This window comes from Taudactylus pleione, unplaced genomic scaffold (assembly GCF_031769625.1).
Source record: "Taudactylus pleione unplaced genomic scaffold, aTauple2 ptg000912l, whole genome shotgun sequence".
Lineage (NCBI taxonomy): Eukaryota > Metazoa > Chordata > Amphibia > Anura > Myobatrachidae > Taudactylus > Taudactylus pleione.
Genome location: NW_028285313.1, coordinates 172992 through 191517, shown reverse-complemented (window position 1 = coordinate 191517; position 18526 = coordinate 172992). Strand labels below are relative to the sequence as shown.

Sequence of the window (18526 nt, the reverse complement as noted above, 5' to 3'; positions counted from 1 at the left end):
GTCAATGACGCTGCTGTATTAATTATGCACTCCCTTAAAACGCCCGTTTTGACCTTTAAGCACGCCTGCGTTCGAATTCCACTCCCCCGTTTACAAGCACCTTCCCCTGTTACCACCCACATACGCCTCATTCTGTCACTCAAAATAGCAGGCACTCGCTATATAGCGTACAAACGATTTTCGGCCGCACTGACTGGTTCGCGCATGCGTACTAAAAACCGTACGCATGCGCAGATGTGCGAACATCGCTCGGAACGAGCGTACGGCCGCTTGCGAGCGGCTCTGAATGAGGGCCAATATTTCTAAGAGATAAACTGACATTGGTATTTGTGAAACCAGAGAGCCAGCACAAATATTAGCAACTAGAGTGTTAAGTTCTTACAGTGAGCAAACAGAGGGCCTGATTCGGACCCGGACGCTATTTGCATCCGCTCGCTGGCTAAAAGGGGCCGGCTATTTAAATCATGTGCTCGCACTGCGTCGCATAAAGCCGCCCACTAAGAAATAGCGAGCGGCCGCACTATGCACTCACACCTATATAAAGACGCCCCTTTGTCACTTGCAACACACGTCATCTTCGGCAGTTATATGATTTATCGGGAAGCCATCGGAGCTGCTCGCAGCGCTTGTGGTAGCCTTTTCCTACCACAACATTGCGAGCAGTTCTGGCTAAAATACAACCCAGTCATGTGTGTAATGACGCTACTTTGCTAATCATGCACACCCATTAAACGCCGTTCTGACGGTCGGGCATGCCTGCGTTTGCACAACCACACCCCCGTTTTTAAGCACCTTCCCCTGTTACCACTCACAAACGGCACTATCTGTCACTCAAAATAGCGGTCCGACTGCGGGCTATGGGCGAGCACTATCCCATCACAATGACTGGTTCGCACATGCGCATTGCGACTCATACGCATGCGCAGATTGCGAAAAATCGCTCAATGCGAGCGAGCGCAGCATAGCGTCCGGCTCTGAATCAGGCCCCCAGAGTCCAGTGATGAATGTCCTTGTTAGGCAGACAGCAGTTGCTTGTAGTGAAGAGATGGTGAATTTACATTTCTTGTGTATACTTTGTCCAAATGTTCTGGTTTTTGGATGGTTTGAAGTTAGAGTGGTCTCTTTCTGTTCGACTTCGGTTTAACGCCGGTATAACGCCAAAATTTGATTAGAAATGCAAAGTGCACTTTTAAAAATTATGCACTTCTAAATATTATGCACCAGCAGCCAACATTATTAGATCTCTACTATCAGAGCCTGCTTTGTCCTGTAGGCTAACGCATCTCTTGCCCTCTCCCGCTTGGACTATTATAATCTTCTACTCTGCTGTGCCTCCATCCTGATTTTCCCATCTTACAACTATCTCTCCTGAGCGATGCACCTCCTCTTTCTATCCCCTCGCTAGGAGACGATCTCTACTCTCTCCTCTCTGGTTCCCCTTCCCCTGGAATCCAGTATAATCTCCTCACCTTAACCTTAAAAGCAGGTCATTGCTCCTCTCCTTACTACATCTATTAACTCCTCCGGCATCCTAGACTTCTCCGTGCTGCTCCGTTTTCTCTGGGATTCACTCTACCACCCTATCAGACCCTCTGCCAGCCTACAGGGATTCTGTAATCTCACCTGTTCATTGGAGACCCCCAGCTCCTCTTTCACTCTCTAACATCTCAGCCCTCCCCATCTCTTCCCAGATCACCTCCCAGTTATACCCCGACTCTTGTAGTCTGTAAGCTCCCACTCTATCTGGCTGTCCACCCTAGGCCTCAGGGCCATTGACTAATACTATTTTGGATTCAATCACTTATTATGTCACTGTTTAGTTTATCCCCTTGTGCGGTCTTTTTGTATCACTTATATTGAATCGGTTGTGTTTCAGCGTAGCTGTCTCTCTGAGCGGCGCTCAGGACACTTGGTGGCGCCATATAGAGAAATAATAAATACACGGAGCTGTACACTGATAGGACCATGAGACAAATAATGCACAAGGACATAAGACAGAAGATAAAGAGGCCCCAAACTAGTGAATATAATGTGATTGTACATTGTGGGCTGAATCTAATGTGGGTACTCCCCAAGTGGAGGTATCTGAAAATGTTCATAAACATACAGTTTTACTCAATAATCTATTAATAAAGCCTTTGACCTATAATAATCTCCTTTCCTCGGTGCTCTTGTTCCGTTCTCTCCCTTTGCGCTAAGCAACTGTAATTACGCAATATTTATTCAGCTTTTTAATAGTGGTGACACCGTTGCGCTCGCTGTGTAATACTCTGTCTGTGCTGGCGCTGTGGGATAGATCTGTCTTCTGTACATACTAGTGGTGACACCGTTGCACTCGCTGAGTAATACTCCGTCTGTGCTGGCGCTGTGGGATAGATCTGTCTTCTGTACATACTAGTGGTGACACCGTTGCGCTCGCTGTGTAATACTCCGTCTGTGCTGGCGCTGTGGGATAGATATGTCTTCTGTACATACTAGTGGTGACACCGTTGTGCTCGCTATACAATACTCCGTCTGTGCTGGCGCTGTGGGATAGATCTGTCTTCTGTACATACTAGTGGTGACACCATTGCGCTCGCTGTGTAATACTGTGTCTGTGCTAGCGCTGTGGGATAGATCTGTCTTCTGTACATACTAGTGGTGACACCGTTGCGCTCGCTATGTGATACTCTGTCTGTGCTGGCGCTGTGGGATAGATCTGTCTTCTGTACATACTAGTGGTGACACCGTTGTGCTCGCTATGTAATACTCTGTCTGTGCTGGCGCTGTGGGATAGATCTGTCTTCTGTACATACTAGTGGTGACACCGTTGCGCTCGCTATGTAATACTCCGTCTGTGCTGGCGCTGTGGGATAGATCTGTCTTCTGTACATAGTAGTGGTGACACCGTTACGCTCGCTATGTAATACTCTGTGCTGGCGCTGTGGGATAGATCTGTCTTCTGTACATACTAGTGGTGACACCGTTGTGCTCGCTATACAATACTCCGTCTGTGCTGGCGCTGTGGGATAGATCTGTCTTCTGTACATACTAGTGGTGACACCGTTGTGCTCGCTATGTAATACTCCGTCTGTGCTGGCGCTGTGGGATAGATCTGTCTTCTGTACATACTAGTGGTGACACCGTTACGCTCGCTATGTAATACTCCGTCTGTGCTGGCGCTGTGGGATAGATCTGTCTTCTGTACATACTAGTGGTGACACCGTTGTGCTCGCTGTGTAATACTCCGTCTGTGCTGGCGCTGTGGGATAGATCTGTCTTCTGTACATACTAGTGGTGACACCGTTGCGCTCGCTATGTAATACTCCATCTGTGCTGGCGCTGTGGGATAGATCTGTCTTCTGTACATACTAGTGGTGACACCGTTGCGCTCGCTATGTAATACTCTGTGCTGGCGCTGTGGGATAGATCTGTCTTCTGTACATACTAGTGGTGACACCGTTGCACTCGCTGTGTAATACTCCGTCTGTGCTGGCACTGTGGGATAGATCTGTCTTCTGTACATACTAGTGGTGACACCGTTGCGCTCGCTATGTAATACTCCGTCTGTGCTGGCGCTGTGGGATAGATCTGTCTTCTGTACATACTAGTGGTGACACCGTTGCGCTCGCTATGTAATACTCCGTCTGTGCTGGCGCTGTGGGATAGATCCGTCTTCTGTACATACTAGTGGTGACACCGTTGCGCTCGCTGTGTAATACTCTGTCTGTGCTGGCGCTGTGGGACAGATCTGTCTTCTGTACATACTAGTGGTGACACCGTTGCGCTCGCTATGTAATACTCCGTCTGTGCTGGCGCTGTGGGATAGATCTGTCTTCTGTACATACTAGCGGTGACAGCGTTACGCTCGCTATGTAATACTCCGTCTGTGATGGCGCTGTGGGATAGATCTGTCTTCTGTACATACTAGCGGTGACACCGTTACGCTCGCTATGTAATACTCAGTCTGTGCTGGCACTGTGGGATAGATCTGTCTTCTGTACATACTAGTGGTGACAGCGTTACGCTCGCTATGTAATACTCTGTCTGTGCTGGCGCTGTGGGATAGATCTGTCTTCTGTACATTCTAGTGGTGACACCATTGCGCTCGCTATGTAATACTCCGTCTGTGCTGGCGCTTGGTATACAGACCTCAGGCGTCCTCAGTGCCACCTGCAGCGCCGGCTACTCTCCCGGGTGCCAGTTCCTGACCCGATGTCATGTAGACATGTTTGTTGACACGCTGTCTTCTCACGTTTAGTTGCAGAGGAAGCGGCACATCGGTAACGACATTGTAGCCATAGTGTTCCAGGATGAGAACACGCCCTTCGTCCCAGACATGATCGCCTCCAATTTCCTGCACAGCTACATCGTGGTACAGGCGGAGGATCCCTGCACCGACAACACTGTGTACAAGGTACTCACTCCAGTTACCAATGCAGTATACAAGGTACTCACTCCAGGTTACCACATTATACCTGGTACTCACTCCGAGTTACCACCACAATATACAAGGTACTCACTCCAGGTTACCAATGCGGTATACAAGGTACTCACTCCAGGTTACCACGGTATACAAGGTACTCACTCCAGTTACCAATGCGGTATACAAGGTACTCACTCCAGGTTACCACGGTATACAAGGTACTCACTCCAGTTACCAATGCGGTATACAAGGTACTCACTCCAGTTACCAATGCGGTATACAAGGTACTCACTCCAGGTTACCACGGTATACAAGGTACTCACTCCAGTTACCAATGCGGTATACAAGGTACTCACTCCAGGTTACCACGGTATACAAGGTACTCACTCCAGTTACCAATGCAGTATACAAGGTACTCACTCCAGTTACCAATGCGGTATACAAGGTACTCACTCCAGTTACCAATGCGGTATACAAGGTACTCACTCCAGGTTACCACGGTATACAAGGTACTCACTCCAGTTACCAATGCAGTATACAAGGTACTCACTCCAGGTTACCACGGTATACAAGATACTCACTCCAGTTACCAATGCGGTATACAAGGTACTCACTCCAGGTTACCACGGTATACAAGGTACTCACTCCAGTTACCAATGCAGTATACAAGGTACTCACTCCAGGTTACCGTATTATACCTAGTACTCACTCCAGGTTACCACGGTATACAAGGTACTCACTCCAGGTTACCACGGTATACAAGGTACTCACTCCAGTTACCAATGCAGTATACAAGGTACTCACTCAAGGTTACCATATTATATCTAGTACTCACTCCAGGTTACCACTGCGGTACACAAGGTACTCACTCCAGGTCACCACTGCGGTACACAAGGTACTCACTCCAGGTTACCACTGCGGTACACAAGGTACTCACTCCAGGTTACCACATTATACCTGGTACTCACTCCGAGTTACCACAGTATACAAAGTACTCACTCCAGGTTACCACCGCAGTATACAAGTTACTCACTCCATTCTGGTTAACACTGTGTACAAGGATTTTAAGGATTTTTTTAAAACGCAAAGCCAACCTGGTTTTTCCAAACTTGCTCCCTATTTTATGTTGCCTGATGTCAGTAGTGTGCTACATACTCCTATGTTGTCTTTATGTGAGGTGTAACGCGCCCCTATGTTGTCAGTATGTGACGTATAATACATTTCTACATTGTCAGTATGTGACGTGTAATACATTTCTACGTTGTCAGTATATGACGTGTAAGACACTCTCTATATGTGACTTGTAACACACCCCTACTATATGCTGTCGGTATGTGAGGTGTAATGCTCCCCTATGCTGTCGGTATGTGAGGTGTAACGCACCCTTATGTTGTCGCTGTGTGAGGTGTAACGCACCCCTATGTTGTTGGTATTTGAGGTGTAGCACACCCCTATGCTGTCGGTATGTGAAGTGTAACGCACCCCTATGTTGTCGGTATGTGAGGTGTAACGCACCCCTATGTTGTCGGTATGTGAGGTGTAACACTCCCCTATGTTGTCGGTATGTGAGGTGTAACGCTCCCCTGTGTTGTCGGTATGTGAGGTGTAACGCACCCCTATGATGACGGTATGTGAGGTGTAACGCACCCCTATGCTGTCGGTATGTGAGGTGTAGCACACCCCTATGTTGTCGGTATGTGAGGTGTAACGCTCCCCTATGCTGTGGGTATATGAGGTGTAACACACCCCTATGCTGTCGGTATGTGAGGTGTAACGCACCCCTATGTTGTCGGTATGTGAGGTGTAACGCACCCCTATGCTGTCGGTATGTGAGGTGTAACGCACCCCTGTGTTGTCGCTATGTGAGGTGTAACGCACCCCTATGATGTCGGTATGTGAGGTGTAACGCACCCCTATGCTGTCGGTATGTGAGGTGTAACGCACCCCTATGCTGTCGGGATGTGAGGTGTAACGCACCCCTATGCTGTCGGTATGTGAGGTGTAACGCACCCCTATGTTGTCGGTATGTGAGGTGTAACGCACCCCTATGTTGTCGGTATGTGAGGTGTAACGCTTCCCTATGTTGTCGGTATGTGAGGTGTAACGCTCCCCTGTGATGTCGGTATGTGAGGTGTAACGCACCCCTATGCTGTCGGTATGTGAGGTGTAGCACACCCCTATGTTGTCGGTATGTGAGGTGTAACGCGCCCCTATGTTGTCAGTATGTGACGTATAATACATTTCTACGTTGTCAGTATATGACGTGTAAGACACTCTCTATATGTGACTTGTAACACACCCCTACTATATGCTGTCGGTATGTGAGGTGTAATGCTCCCCTATGCTGTCGGTATGTGAGGTGTAACGCACCCCTATGTTGTCGCTGTGTGAGGTGTAACGCACCCCTATGTTGTCGGTATGTGAGGTGTAACACACCCCTATGTTGTCGGTATGTGAGGTGTAACACACCCCTATGTTGTCGGTATGTGAGGTGTAACGCACCCCTATGTTGTCGGTATGTGAGGTGTAACGCACCCCTATGTTGTCGCTGTGTGAGGTGTAACGCACCCCTATGTTGTCGGTATGTGACCCTATGTTGTCGCTATGTGAGGTGTAACGCCCCCCTATGTTGTCGCTGTGTGAGGTGTAACGCACCCCTATGTTGTCGGTATGTGAGGTGTAACACACCCCTATGTTGTCGGTATGTGAGGTGTAACACACCCCTATGCTGTCGGTATGTGAGGTGTAACGCACCCCTATGCTGTCGGTATGTGAGGTGTAACGCTCCCCTATGTTGTCGGTATGTGAAGTGTAACGCACCCCTATGTTGTCGGTATGTGAGGTGTAACGCACCCCTATGCTGTCGGTATGTGAGGTGTAACGCACCCCTATGCTGTCGGTATGTGAGGTGTAACGCACCCCTATGCTGTCGGTATGTGAGGTGTAGCGCACCCCTATGTTGTCGGTATGTGAGGTGTAACGCACCCCTATGTTGTCGGTATGTGAGGTGTAACGCACCCCTATGCTGTCGGTATGTGAGGTGTAACGCACCCCTATGCTGTCGGTATGTGAGGTGTAACGCACCCCTATGCTGTCGGTATGTGAGGTGTAACGCACCCCTATGTTGTCGGTATGTAAGGTGTAACGCACCCCTATGTTGTCGGTATGTGAGGTGTAACGCACCCCTATGTTGTCGGTATGTGAGGTGTGACGCCCCCTATGTTGTCGGTATGTGAGGTGTAACGCACCCCTATGTTGTCGGTATGTGAGGTGTAACGCTCCCCTATGTTGTCGGTATGTGAGGTGTAACGCACCCCTATGTTGTCGGTATGTGAGGTGTAACGCACCCCTATGATGTCGGTATGTGAGGTGTAACGCACCCCTATGCTGTCAGTATGTGAGGTGTAACGCACCCCTATGTTGTCGGTATGTGACATGTAACGCACCCCTATGCTGTCGGTATGTGAGGTGTAACGCTCCCCTATGCTGTCGGTATGTGAGGTGTAACGCACCCCTATGCTGTCGGTATGTGAGGTGTAACGCACCCCTATGTTGTCGGTATGTGAGGTGTAGCACACCCTCTGCTGTCGGTATGTGAGGTGTAACGCACCCCTATGTTGTCGGTATGTGAGGTGTAACGCACCCCTATGTTGTCGGTATGTGAGGTGTAACGCACCCCTATGTTGTCGGTATGTGAGGTGTAACGCACCCCTATGTTGTCGGTATGTGAGGTGTAACGCACCCCTATGTTGTCGGTATGTGAGGTGTAACGCACCCCTATGTTGTCGGTATGTGAGGTGTAATGCACCCCTATGTTGTCGCTGTGTGAGGTGTAACGCACCCCTATGTTGTCGGTATGTGACCCTATGTTGTCGCTATGTGAGGTGTAACGCCCCCCTATGTTGTCGCTGTGTGAGGTGTAACGCACCCCTATGTTGTCGGTATGTGAGGTGTAACACACCCCTATGTTGTCGGTATGTGAGGTGTAACACACCCCTATGCTGTCGGTATGTGAGGTGTAACGCACCCCTATGTTGTCGGTATGTGAGGTGTAACACACCCCTATGTTGTCGGTATGTGAGGTGTAACACACCCCTATGTTGTCGGTATGTGAGGTGTAACGCACCCCTATGTTGTCGGTATGTGAGGTGTAACGCACCCCTATGTTGTCGCTGTGTGAGGTGTAACGCACCCCTATGTTGTCGGTATGTGACCCTATGTTGTCGCTATGTGAGGTGTAACGCCCCCCTATGTTGTCGCTGTGTGAGGTGTAACGCACCCCTATGTTGTCGGTATGTGAGGTGTAACACACCCCTATGTTGTCGGTATGTGAGGTGTAACACACCCCTATGCTGTCGGTATGTGAGGTGTAACGCACCCCTATGCTGTCGGTATGTGAGGTGTAACGCTCCCCTATGTTGTCGGTATGTGAAGTGTAACGCACCCCTATGTTGTCGGTATGTGAGGTGTAACGCACCCCTATGCTGTCGGTATGTGAGGTGTAACGCACCCCTATGCTGTCGGTATGTGAGGTGTAACGCACCCCTATGCTGTCGGTATGTGAGGTGTAGCGCACCCCTATGTTGTCGGTATGTGAGGTGTAACGCACCCCTATGTTGTCGGTATGTGAGGTGTAACGCACCCCTATGCCGTCGGTATGTGAGGTGTAACGCACCCCTATGCTGTCGGTATGTGAGGTGTAACGCACCCCTATGCTGTCGGTATGTGAGGTGTAACGCACCCCTATGTTGTCGGTATGTAAGGTGTAACGCACCCCTATGTTGTCGGTATGTGAGGTGTAACGCACCCCTATGTTGTCGGTATGTAAGGTGTAACGCACCCCTATGTTGTCGGTATGTGAGGTGTGACGCCCCCTATGTTGTCGGTATGTGAGGTGTAACGCACCCCTATGTTGTTGGTATGTGAGGTGTAACGCTCCCCTATGTTGTCGGTATGTGAGGTGTAACGCACCCCTATGTTGTCGGTATGTGAGGTGTAACGCACCCCTATGATGTCGGTATGTGAGGTGTAACGCACCCCTATGCTGTCAGTATGTGAGGTGTAACGCACCCCTATGTTGTCGGTATGTGACATGTAACGCACCCCTATGCTGTCGGTATGTGAGGTGTAACGCTCCCCTATGCTGTCGGTATGTGAGGTGTAACGCACCCCTATGCTGTCGGTATGTGAGGTGTAACGCACCCCTATGTTGTCGGTATGTGAGGTGTAGCACACCCTCTGCTGTCGGTATGTGAGGTGTAACGCACCCCTATGTTGTCGGTATGTGAGGTGTAACGCACCCCTATGTTGTCGGTATGTGAGGTGTAACGCACCCCTATGTTGTCGGTATGTGAGGTGTAACGCACCCCTATGTTGTCGGTATGTGAGGTGTAACGCTCCCCTGTGATGTCGGTATGTGAGGTGTAACGCACCCCTATGCTGTCGGTATGTGAGGTGTAGCACACCCCTATGTTGTCGGTATGTGAGGTGTAACGCGCCCCTATGTTGTCAGTATGTGACGTATAATACATTTCTACGTTGTCAGTATATGACGTGTAAGACACTCTCTATATGTGACTTGTAACACACCCCTACTATATGCTGTCGGTATGTGAGGTGTAATGCTCCCCTATGCTGTCGGTATGTGAGGTGTAACGCACCCCTATGTTGTCGCTGTGTGAGGTGTAACGCACCCCTATGTTGTCGGTATGTGAGGTGTAACACACCCCTATGTTGTCGGTATGTGAGGTGTAACACACCCCTATGTTGTCGGTATGTGAGGTGTAACGCACCCCTATGTTGTCGGTATGTGAGGTGTAACGCACCCCTATGTTGTCGCTGTGTGAGGTGTAACGCACCCCTATGTTGTCGGTATGTGACCCTATGTTGTCGCTATGTGAGGTGTAACGCCCCCCTATGTTGTCGCTGTGTGAGGTGTAACGCACCCCTATGTTGTCGGTATGTGAGGTGTAACACACCCCTATGTTGTCGGTATGTGAGGTGTAACACACCCCTATGCTGTCGGTATGTGAGGTGTAACGCACCCCTATGCTGTCGGTATGTGAGGTGTAACGCTCCCCTATGTTGTCGGTATGTGAAGTGTAACGCACCCCTATGTTGTCGGTATGTGAGGTGTAACGCACCCCTATGCTGTCGGTATGTGAGGTGTAACGCACCCCTATGCTGTCGGTATGTGAGGTGTAACGCACCCCTATGCTGTCGGTATGTGAGGTGTAGCGCACCCCTATGTTGTCGGTATGTGAGGTGTAACGCACCCCTATGTTGTCGGTATGTGAGGTGTAACGCACCCCTATGTTGTCGGTATGTGAGGTGTAACGCACCCCTATGTTGTCGGTATGTGAGGTGTAACGCTTCCCTATGTTGTCGGTATGTGAGGTGTAACGCTCCCCTGTGATGTCGGTATGTGAGGTGTAACGCACCCCTATGCTGTCGGTATGTGAGGTGTAGCACACCCCTATGTTGTCGGTATGTGAGGTGTAACGCGCCCCTATGTTGTCAGTATGTGACGTATAATACATTTCTACGTTGTCAGTATATGACGTGTAAGACACTCTCTATATGTGACTTGTAACACACCCCTACTATATGCTGTCGGTATGTGAGGTGTAATGCTCCCCTATGCTGTCGGTATGTGAGGTGTAACGCACCCCTATGTTGTCGCTGTGTGAGGTGTAACGCACCCCTATGTTGTCGGTATGTGAGGTGTAACACACCCCTATGTTGTCGGTATGTGAGGTGTAACACACCCCTATGTTGTCGGTATGTGAGGTGTAACGCACCCCTATGTTGTCGGTATGTGAGGTGTAACGCACCCCTATGTTGTCGCTGTGTGAGGTGTAACGCACCCCTATGTTGTCGGTATGTGACCCTATGTTGTCGCTATGTGAGGTGTAACGCCCCCCTATGTTGTCGCTGTGTGAGGTGTAACGCACCCCTATGTTGTCGGTATGTGAGGTGTAACACACCCCTATGTTGTCGGTATGTGAGGTGTAACACACCCCTATGCTGTCGGTATGTGAGGTGTAACGCACCCCTATGTTGTCGGTATGTGAGGTGTAACGCACCCCTATGCTGTCGGTATGTGAGGTGTAACGCACCCCTGTGTTGTCGCTATGTGAGGTGTAACGCACCCCTATGCTGTCGGTATGTGAGGTGTAACGCACCCCTATGCTGTCGGTATGTGAGGTGTAGCGCACCCCTATGTTGTCGGTATGTGAGGTGTAACGCACCCCTATGTTGTCGCTGTGTGAGGTGTAACGCACCCCTATGTTGTCGGTATGTGAGGTGTAACGCGCCCCTATGTTGTCAGTATGTGACGTATAATACATTTCTACGTTGTCAGTATATGACGTGTAAGACACTCTCTATATGTGACTTGTAACACACCCCTACTATATGCTGTCGGTATGTGAGGTGTAGCGCACCCCTATGTTGTCGGTATGTGAGGTGTAACGCACCCCTATGTTGTCGCTGTGTGAGGTGTAACGCACCCCTATGTTGTCGGTATGTGAGGTGTAACACACCCCTATGTTGTCGGTATGTGAGGTGTAACACACCCCTATGTTGTCGGTATGTGAGGTGTAACGCACCCCTATGTTGTCGGTATGTGAGGTGTAACGCACCCCTATGTTGTCGCTGTGTGAGGTGTAACGCACCCCTATGTTGTCGGTATGTGACCCTATGTTGTCGCTATGTGAGGTGTAACGCCCCCCTATGTTGTCGCTGTGTGAGGTGTAACGCACCCCTATGTTGTCGGTATGTGAGGTGTAACACACCCCTATGTTGTCGGTATGTGAGGTGTAACACACCCCTATGCTGTCGGTATGTGAGGTGTAACGCACCCCTATGCTGTCGGTATGTGAGGTGTAACGCTCCCCTATGTTGTCGGTATGTGAAGTGTAACGCACCCCTATGTTGTCGGTATGTGAGGTGTAACGCACCCCTATGCTGTCGGTATGTGAGGTGTAACGCACCCCTATGCTGTCGGTATGTGAGGTGTAACGCACCCCTATGCTGTCGGTATGTGAGGTGTAGCGCACCCCTATGTTGTCGGTATGTGAGGTGTAACGCACCCCTATGTTGTCGGTATGTGAGGTGTAACGCACCCCTATGCTGTCGGTATGTGAGGTGTAACGCACCCCTATGCTGTCGGTATGTGAGGTGTAACGCACCCCTATGCTGTCGGTATGTGAGGTGTAACGCACCCCTATGTTGTCGGTATGTAAGGTGTAACGCACCCCTATGTTGTCGGTATGTGAGGTGTAACGCACCCCTATGTTGTCGGTATGTGAGGTGTGACGCCCCCTATGTTGTCGGTATGTGAGGTGTAACGCACCCCTATGTTGTCGGTATGTGAGGTGTAACGCTCCCCTATGTTGTCGGTATGTGAGGTGTAACGCACCCCTATGTTGTCGGTATGTGAGGTGTAACGCACCCCTATGATGTCGGTATGTGAGGTGTAACGCACCCCTATGCTGTCAGTATGTGAGGTGTAACGCACCCCTATGTTGTCGGTATGTGACATGTAACGCACCCCTATGCTGTCGGTATGTGAGGTGTAACGCTCCCCTATGCTGTCGGTATGTGAGGTGTAACGCACCCCTATGCTGTCGGTATGTGAGGTGTAACGCACCCCTATGTTGTCGGTATGTGAGGTGTAGCACACCCTCTGCTGTCGGTATGTGAGGTGTAACGCACCCCTATGCTGTCGGTATGTGAGGTGTAACGCACCCCTATGTTGTCGGTATGTGAGGTGTAACGCACCCCTATGTTGTCGGTATGTGAGGTGTAACGCACCCCTATGTTGTCGGTATGTGAGGTGTAATGCACCCCTATGTTGTCGCTGTGTGAGGTGTAACGCACCCCTATGTTGTCGGTATGTGACCCTATGTTGTCGCTATGTGAGGTGTAACGCCCCCCTATGTTGTCGCTGTGTGAGGTGTAACGCACCCCTATGTTGTCGGTATGTGAGGTGTAACACACCCCTATGTTGTCGGTATGTGAGGTGTAACACACCCCTATGCTGTCGGTATGTGAGGTGTAACGCACCCCTATGTTGTCGGTATGTGAGGTGTAACACACCCCTATGTTGTCGGTATGTGAGGTGTAACACACCCCTATGTTGTCGGTATGTGAGGTGTAACGCACCCCTATGTTGTCGGTATGTGAGGTGTAACGCACCCCTATGTTGTCGCTGTGTGAGGTGTAACGCACCCCTATGTTGTCGGTATGTGACCCTATGTTGTCGCTATGTGAGGTGTAACGCCCCCCTATGTTGTCGCTGTGTGAGGTGTAACGCACCCCTATGTTGTCGGTATGTGAGGTGTAACACACCCCTATGTTGTCGGTATGTGAGGTGTAACACACCCCTATGCTGTCGGTATGTGAGGTGTAACGCACCCCTATGCTGTCGGTATGTGAGGTGTAACGCTCCCCTATGTTGTCGGTATGTGAAGTGTAACGCACCCCTATGTTGTCGGTATGTGAGGTGTAACGCACCCCTATGCTGTCGGTATGTGAGGTGTAACGCACCCCTATGCTGTCGGTATGTGAGGTGTAACGCACCCCTATGCTGTCGGTATGTGAGGTGTAGCGCACCCCTATGTTGTCGGTATGTGAGGTGTAACGCACCCCTATGTTGTCGGTATGTGAGGTGTAACGCACCCCTATGCCGTCGGTATGTGAGGTGTAACGCACCCCTATGCTGTCGGTATGTGAGGTGTAACGCACCCCTATGCTGTCGGTATGTGAGGTGTAACGCACCCCTATGTTGTCGGTATGTAAGGTGTAACGCACCCCTATGTTGTCGGTATGTGAGGTGTAACGCACCCCTATGTTGTCGGTATGTAAGGTGTAACGCACCCCTATGTTGTCGGTATGTGAGGTGTGACGCCCCCTATGTTGTCGGTATGTGAGGTGTAACGCACCCCTATGTTGTTGGTATGTGAGGTGTAACGCTCCCCTATGTTGTCGGTATGTGAGGTGTAACGCACCCCTATGTTGTCGGTATGTGAGGTGTAACGCACCCCTATGATGTCGGTATGTGAGGTGTAACGCACCCCTATGCTGTCAGTATGTGAGGTGTAACGCACCCCTATGTTGTCGGTATGTGACATGTAACGCACCCCTATGCTGTCGGTATGTGAGGTGTAACGCTCCCCTATGCTGTCGGTATGTGAGGTGTAACGCACCCCTATGCTGTCGGTATGTGAGGTGTAACGCACCCCTATGTTGTCGGTATGTGAGGTGTAGCACACCCTCTGCTGTCGGTATGTGAGGTGTAACGCACCCCTATGTTGTCGGTATGTGAGGTGTAACGCACCCCTATGTTGTCGGTATGTGAGGTGTAACGCACCCCTATGTTGTCGGTATGTGAGGTGTAACGCACCCCTATGTTGTCGGTATGTGAGGTGTAACGCACCCCTATGTTCTCTGTACATTCCCTGTACAGTAATTCGGATACTCGGATTACCTTGCCGATGGCGCTCAGGTTTTCCTCCAGAATGTGTTCGCGCAGCAGAACGTCTGAATGACGCTGATGAATAGTGATGGGAGCCGGTCGCGGGTCTCTCCCTTGTCTGACCTAATTTATGCTGATGGCGGCTTCAGCCACGTTCCTCTACTGCTCAGTGACTGTGATCATCGTACAAATCCTCTGTGCCTGTACACAGTATGGACCTCATTCAGAGTCGGTCGCGAGCGCCGATGCGTGCGTAACCGACTCGATGGTTTGGCCTGCGCACGCGCAGTGGCCGCACTACGCGTGCGCAAGCCCCGGAGCGACAGAGGAACTCCTTTCGAACGCCTACTGTTTTGTGGGCGGCCGCACCGACATCATCAGTGATGTCAGTGGGGAGCTTCCTGCTCCATCAGAGCAGAAAGCTCCCTGGGGCTTACGAGTGCCCAGACCCAACCCTAGGGTCTGGTCGTAAGCCCGATGGTCGCGACGGTGATTACCATCGCGACCATCAACCTGGGCGGTCGTTAAGCTGTGGGTGGTAACCCACAGCTTAACTAACGACCAGGAGGCCGCACTTCAATAATGAAGCGGCCGCCCTCGTTCAGAACAAGCGGTCGCTTTTTGCGACCGCCTCTGAATGAGGTCCTATATAACATCCTGAGACCATTCATGTGTGGGGTTGCTTCTAAGCCAAGGGAGTGGGATCACTCACAATTTTGATTTGATTTTGGTTGGGAGAAGAGCAACTTCTCCCAACCATCCAAGAACAGTTTGGTGTAGAACAATGCCTCTTCCAGCATGATGGAGCACCTCGCCATAAGGCAAAAGTGATAACTAAGTGGCTCGGGGAACAAAACATCAAAATTTTGGGTCCATGGCCAGGAAACTCCCCAGACCTTAATCCCATTGAGAACTTGTGGTGGACAAACAAAAACCCACAAATTCTGACAAACTCCAAGCATTGATTAGGCAAGAATGGGCGGCCATCAGTCAGTATGTGGCCCAGAAGGTGAGTGACAGCATGCCAGGGCGAATTGCAGAGGTCTTGAAAAAGAAGGGTCAACCCTGCAAATATTCACTCTCTGCATAAACTTAATGTAATTGTCAATAAAAGCCTCTGACACTTACGAAATGATTGTAATGTTACGTCAGAATATCATAGTAACATCTGACACAAAGGTCTAATAACACTGAGGCAGCAAACTTTGTGAAAACCAATACTTGTGTCATTCTCACAACTTTTGGCCACGGCTGTATAACTGACACGGATGGTAAGGAAATCGCTGACACGGTCTGTGGGCCTAATTCAGAGCCGGACGCTATTTGCGCTGGCTCGTTCAGAAAAAGGGGCCGGATATTTAAATTGAGCGCTCTCTCTTTGCGGTCTGTTGACGCCTCTATGTCTGAACGGGCGAACGAAACATGCGCTCGCTATTTTGTAAAGACGCCCCTTGGCCGCTCGCATCATACGTCATCTCCGCTATTAGATTAATCGAGTACATCGAAAGGCGTATGAACTGCTCGCTATTCTTGTGGTAGCATTTTCCTACCGCAATCATGCGAGCAGTTCAGGCTAAGAGACAACCAAGTGACGTGGTCGATGACGCTGCTTTGTTAATTATGCACATCCATTAAACGCCCGTTTTGACCTTATGGCACGCCTGCGTTCGGATCTCCACTACCCGTTTTCAAGCACCTTCCCCTGTTACCACCCACAAACGCCTCATCCTGTCACTCAAATTAGCAGGCATTCGCTGTTTTACGAGCGCACGATTTCCGACCGCAATGACTGGTTGGCGCATGCGCATTACGACCCATACGCATGCCCAGATGTGCGAACATCGCTCTGAGCGAACGAGCGGCTCTGAATCAGGCCCTGTGTCCGTATAGAGACTATTGGTGGTCCGGGTAGCTGGCGGTGCTGCCTATAACATTAGATGTGATAGTTCCCTCTGAGCAGACTTTGTACCAATACTCATACACACATTTAGTTAGCAATGTCCCCTGTGTAATATAGTGATTACATTTGTGTAGTGACCTCATCTCTATAGTAACCAAGGTGTAATAAGACGTAATCCCTACCTCTAATGCATTCTCAGTAGAGCCCACTAGGGGCGCCTTGTCTTTGCCTATAAGTACAGGTGTTGCGTTACCTCCTGTATATTACTGATGTAGCGCTGTGTCTCCATTGCATGTCTGACGTGTCCGTCCCGCGTTTCAGGTCTCGGTCACCGCCCGGGACGACGTGCCTTTTTTTGGTCCGCCACTTCCAGAACCCGCAGCTTTCCGCAAGGTAGGCACTGTCTGCAAAGTGAAATGAAGTTTATTAATCAGGGAAAATTATTTAGATCCAGTGAGTTCATCTCCCTAATTTCCTGCAGAACATCGCACACATTGTTTCAGTTGAGTCTGCAGAGAGTATCCCGTGGCTGATAACAGAGGACAATAACGTTCATGTGCCTTATCTGAGAGACATGTCACACTGGTATGGGGATAATATACTGGTTACGTTTGAGAATAGTGATGCTTCTTACACAGGGATCTCACACGATTTATGCAGCTCACAGAAGTGTTCCCAGCACACAGACAGCATCCAGATAAATTCTGAGCCTCTTCACAGCCACGATCCCCCCCAACTTACCCCCCTTGTCCTAAAACGCGCTCACGAAACATCCTCTATGGAAATGTCCGTATTAGCAGCCAGCAGTCATATATGTGAGGACATTCACAGACCTGGATCCATTATCCCTGCAAGCAGCACGTCTTAGAGGAGATGAAGTCACATGATGCCGGGAATAATAACACATTGTGTGCACCAGACACTGCGGGATGTGATGGGTTAATGTTTTGCAGGCACATGATGCAGGGGATAATAACTCCTTGTGTGCACCCGACACTGTGGGAAGTAGTGGGTTAATGTTCTGCAATGACATGATGTCAGTGATAATGGTGTGTACCAGACAGTGTAGGATGTAGTGGGTTAATGTTCTGCAGTCACATGATGCCAGGATAATAACCTCTTTTGGGCACCAGTCACTGTGGGATGTAATGGGTTAATGTTTTGCAGTCACATGATGCAGGGGATAATAACCCCTTTTGTGCACCAGACAGTGTGGGATGTAGTGGGTTAATGTTCTGCAGTCACATGATGTCAGTGATAATAGTATGTACCAGACACTGTGGGATGTAGTGGGTTAATGTTCTGCAATGACATGATGCTGGTGATAATAACCCCTTTTGTGCACTAGTCAATGGGGGATGTAGTGGGTTAATGTTCTGCAGTTAACTGATGCCATGGATAATAACCCTTTCTGTGCACCAGACTGTGGGATGTAGTGGGTTAATGTTCTGCAATCACATAATGCTGAGATACTAAACCTCTGTGCAGCAGACACTGTGGGATGTAGTGGGTTAATGTTCTGCAGTCACATGATGCTGGAGATAATAACCCCTTGTGTGCAGCAGACACTGTGGGTTAATATTCTGCAGTCACATGATGTCAGCATAGTAACCCCTTGTGTGCAGCAGACACTGTGGGATGTACTGGGTTAATATACTGCAGTCACATTATGGCAGCTTAATAACCCCTTATTTGCAGTGTAGTGGGTTAATGTTCTCAAACACATGGTGCCGGGGATAAT

General features: G+C 49.8%; 1 protein-coding gene across 13 annotated transcripts in view; it reads left to right on the top strand.

Annotated features, from left to right (window-relative positions):
* Positions 1 to 18526, top strand: part of RAP1GAP (RAP1 GTPase activating protein) — a 269542-nt gene that overhangs the window by 229045 nt on the left and 21971 nt on the right. For all 13 annotated transcript variants that reach the window (XM_088459482.1, XM_088459487.1, XM_088459489.1 and 10 more), the window contains 2 exons: positions 4241 to 4396; positions 17107 to 17178. In XM_088459482.1, coding sequence (XP_088315608.1) covers positions 4241 to 4396; positions 17107 to 17178 — 228 coding nt within the window. The remainder of the gene's footprint in view (positions 1 to 4240; positions 4397 to 17106; positions 17179 to 18526) is intronic.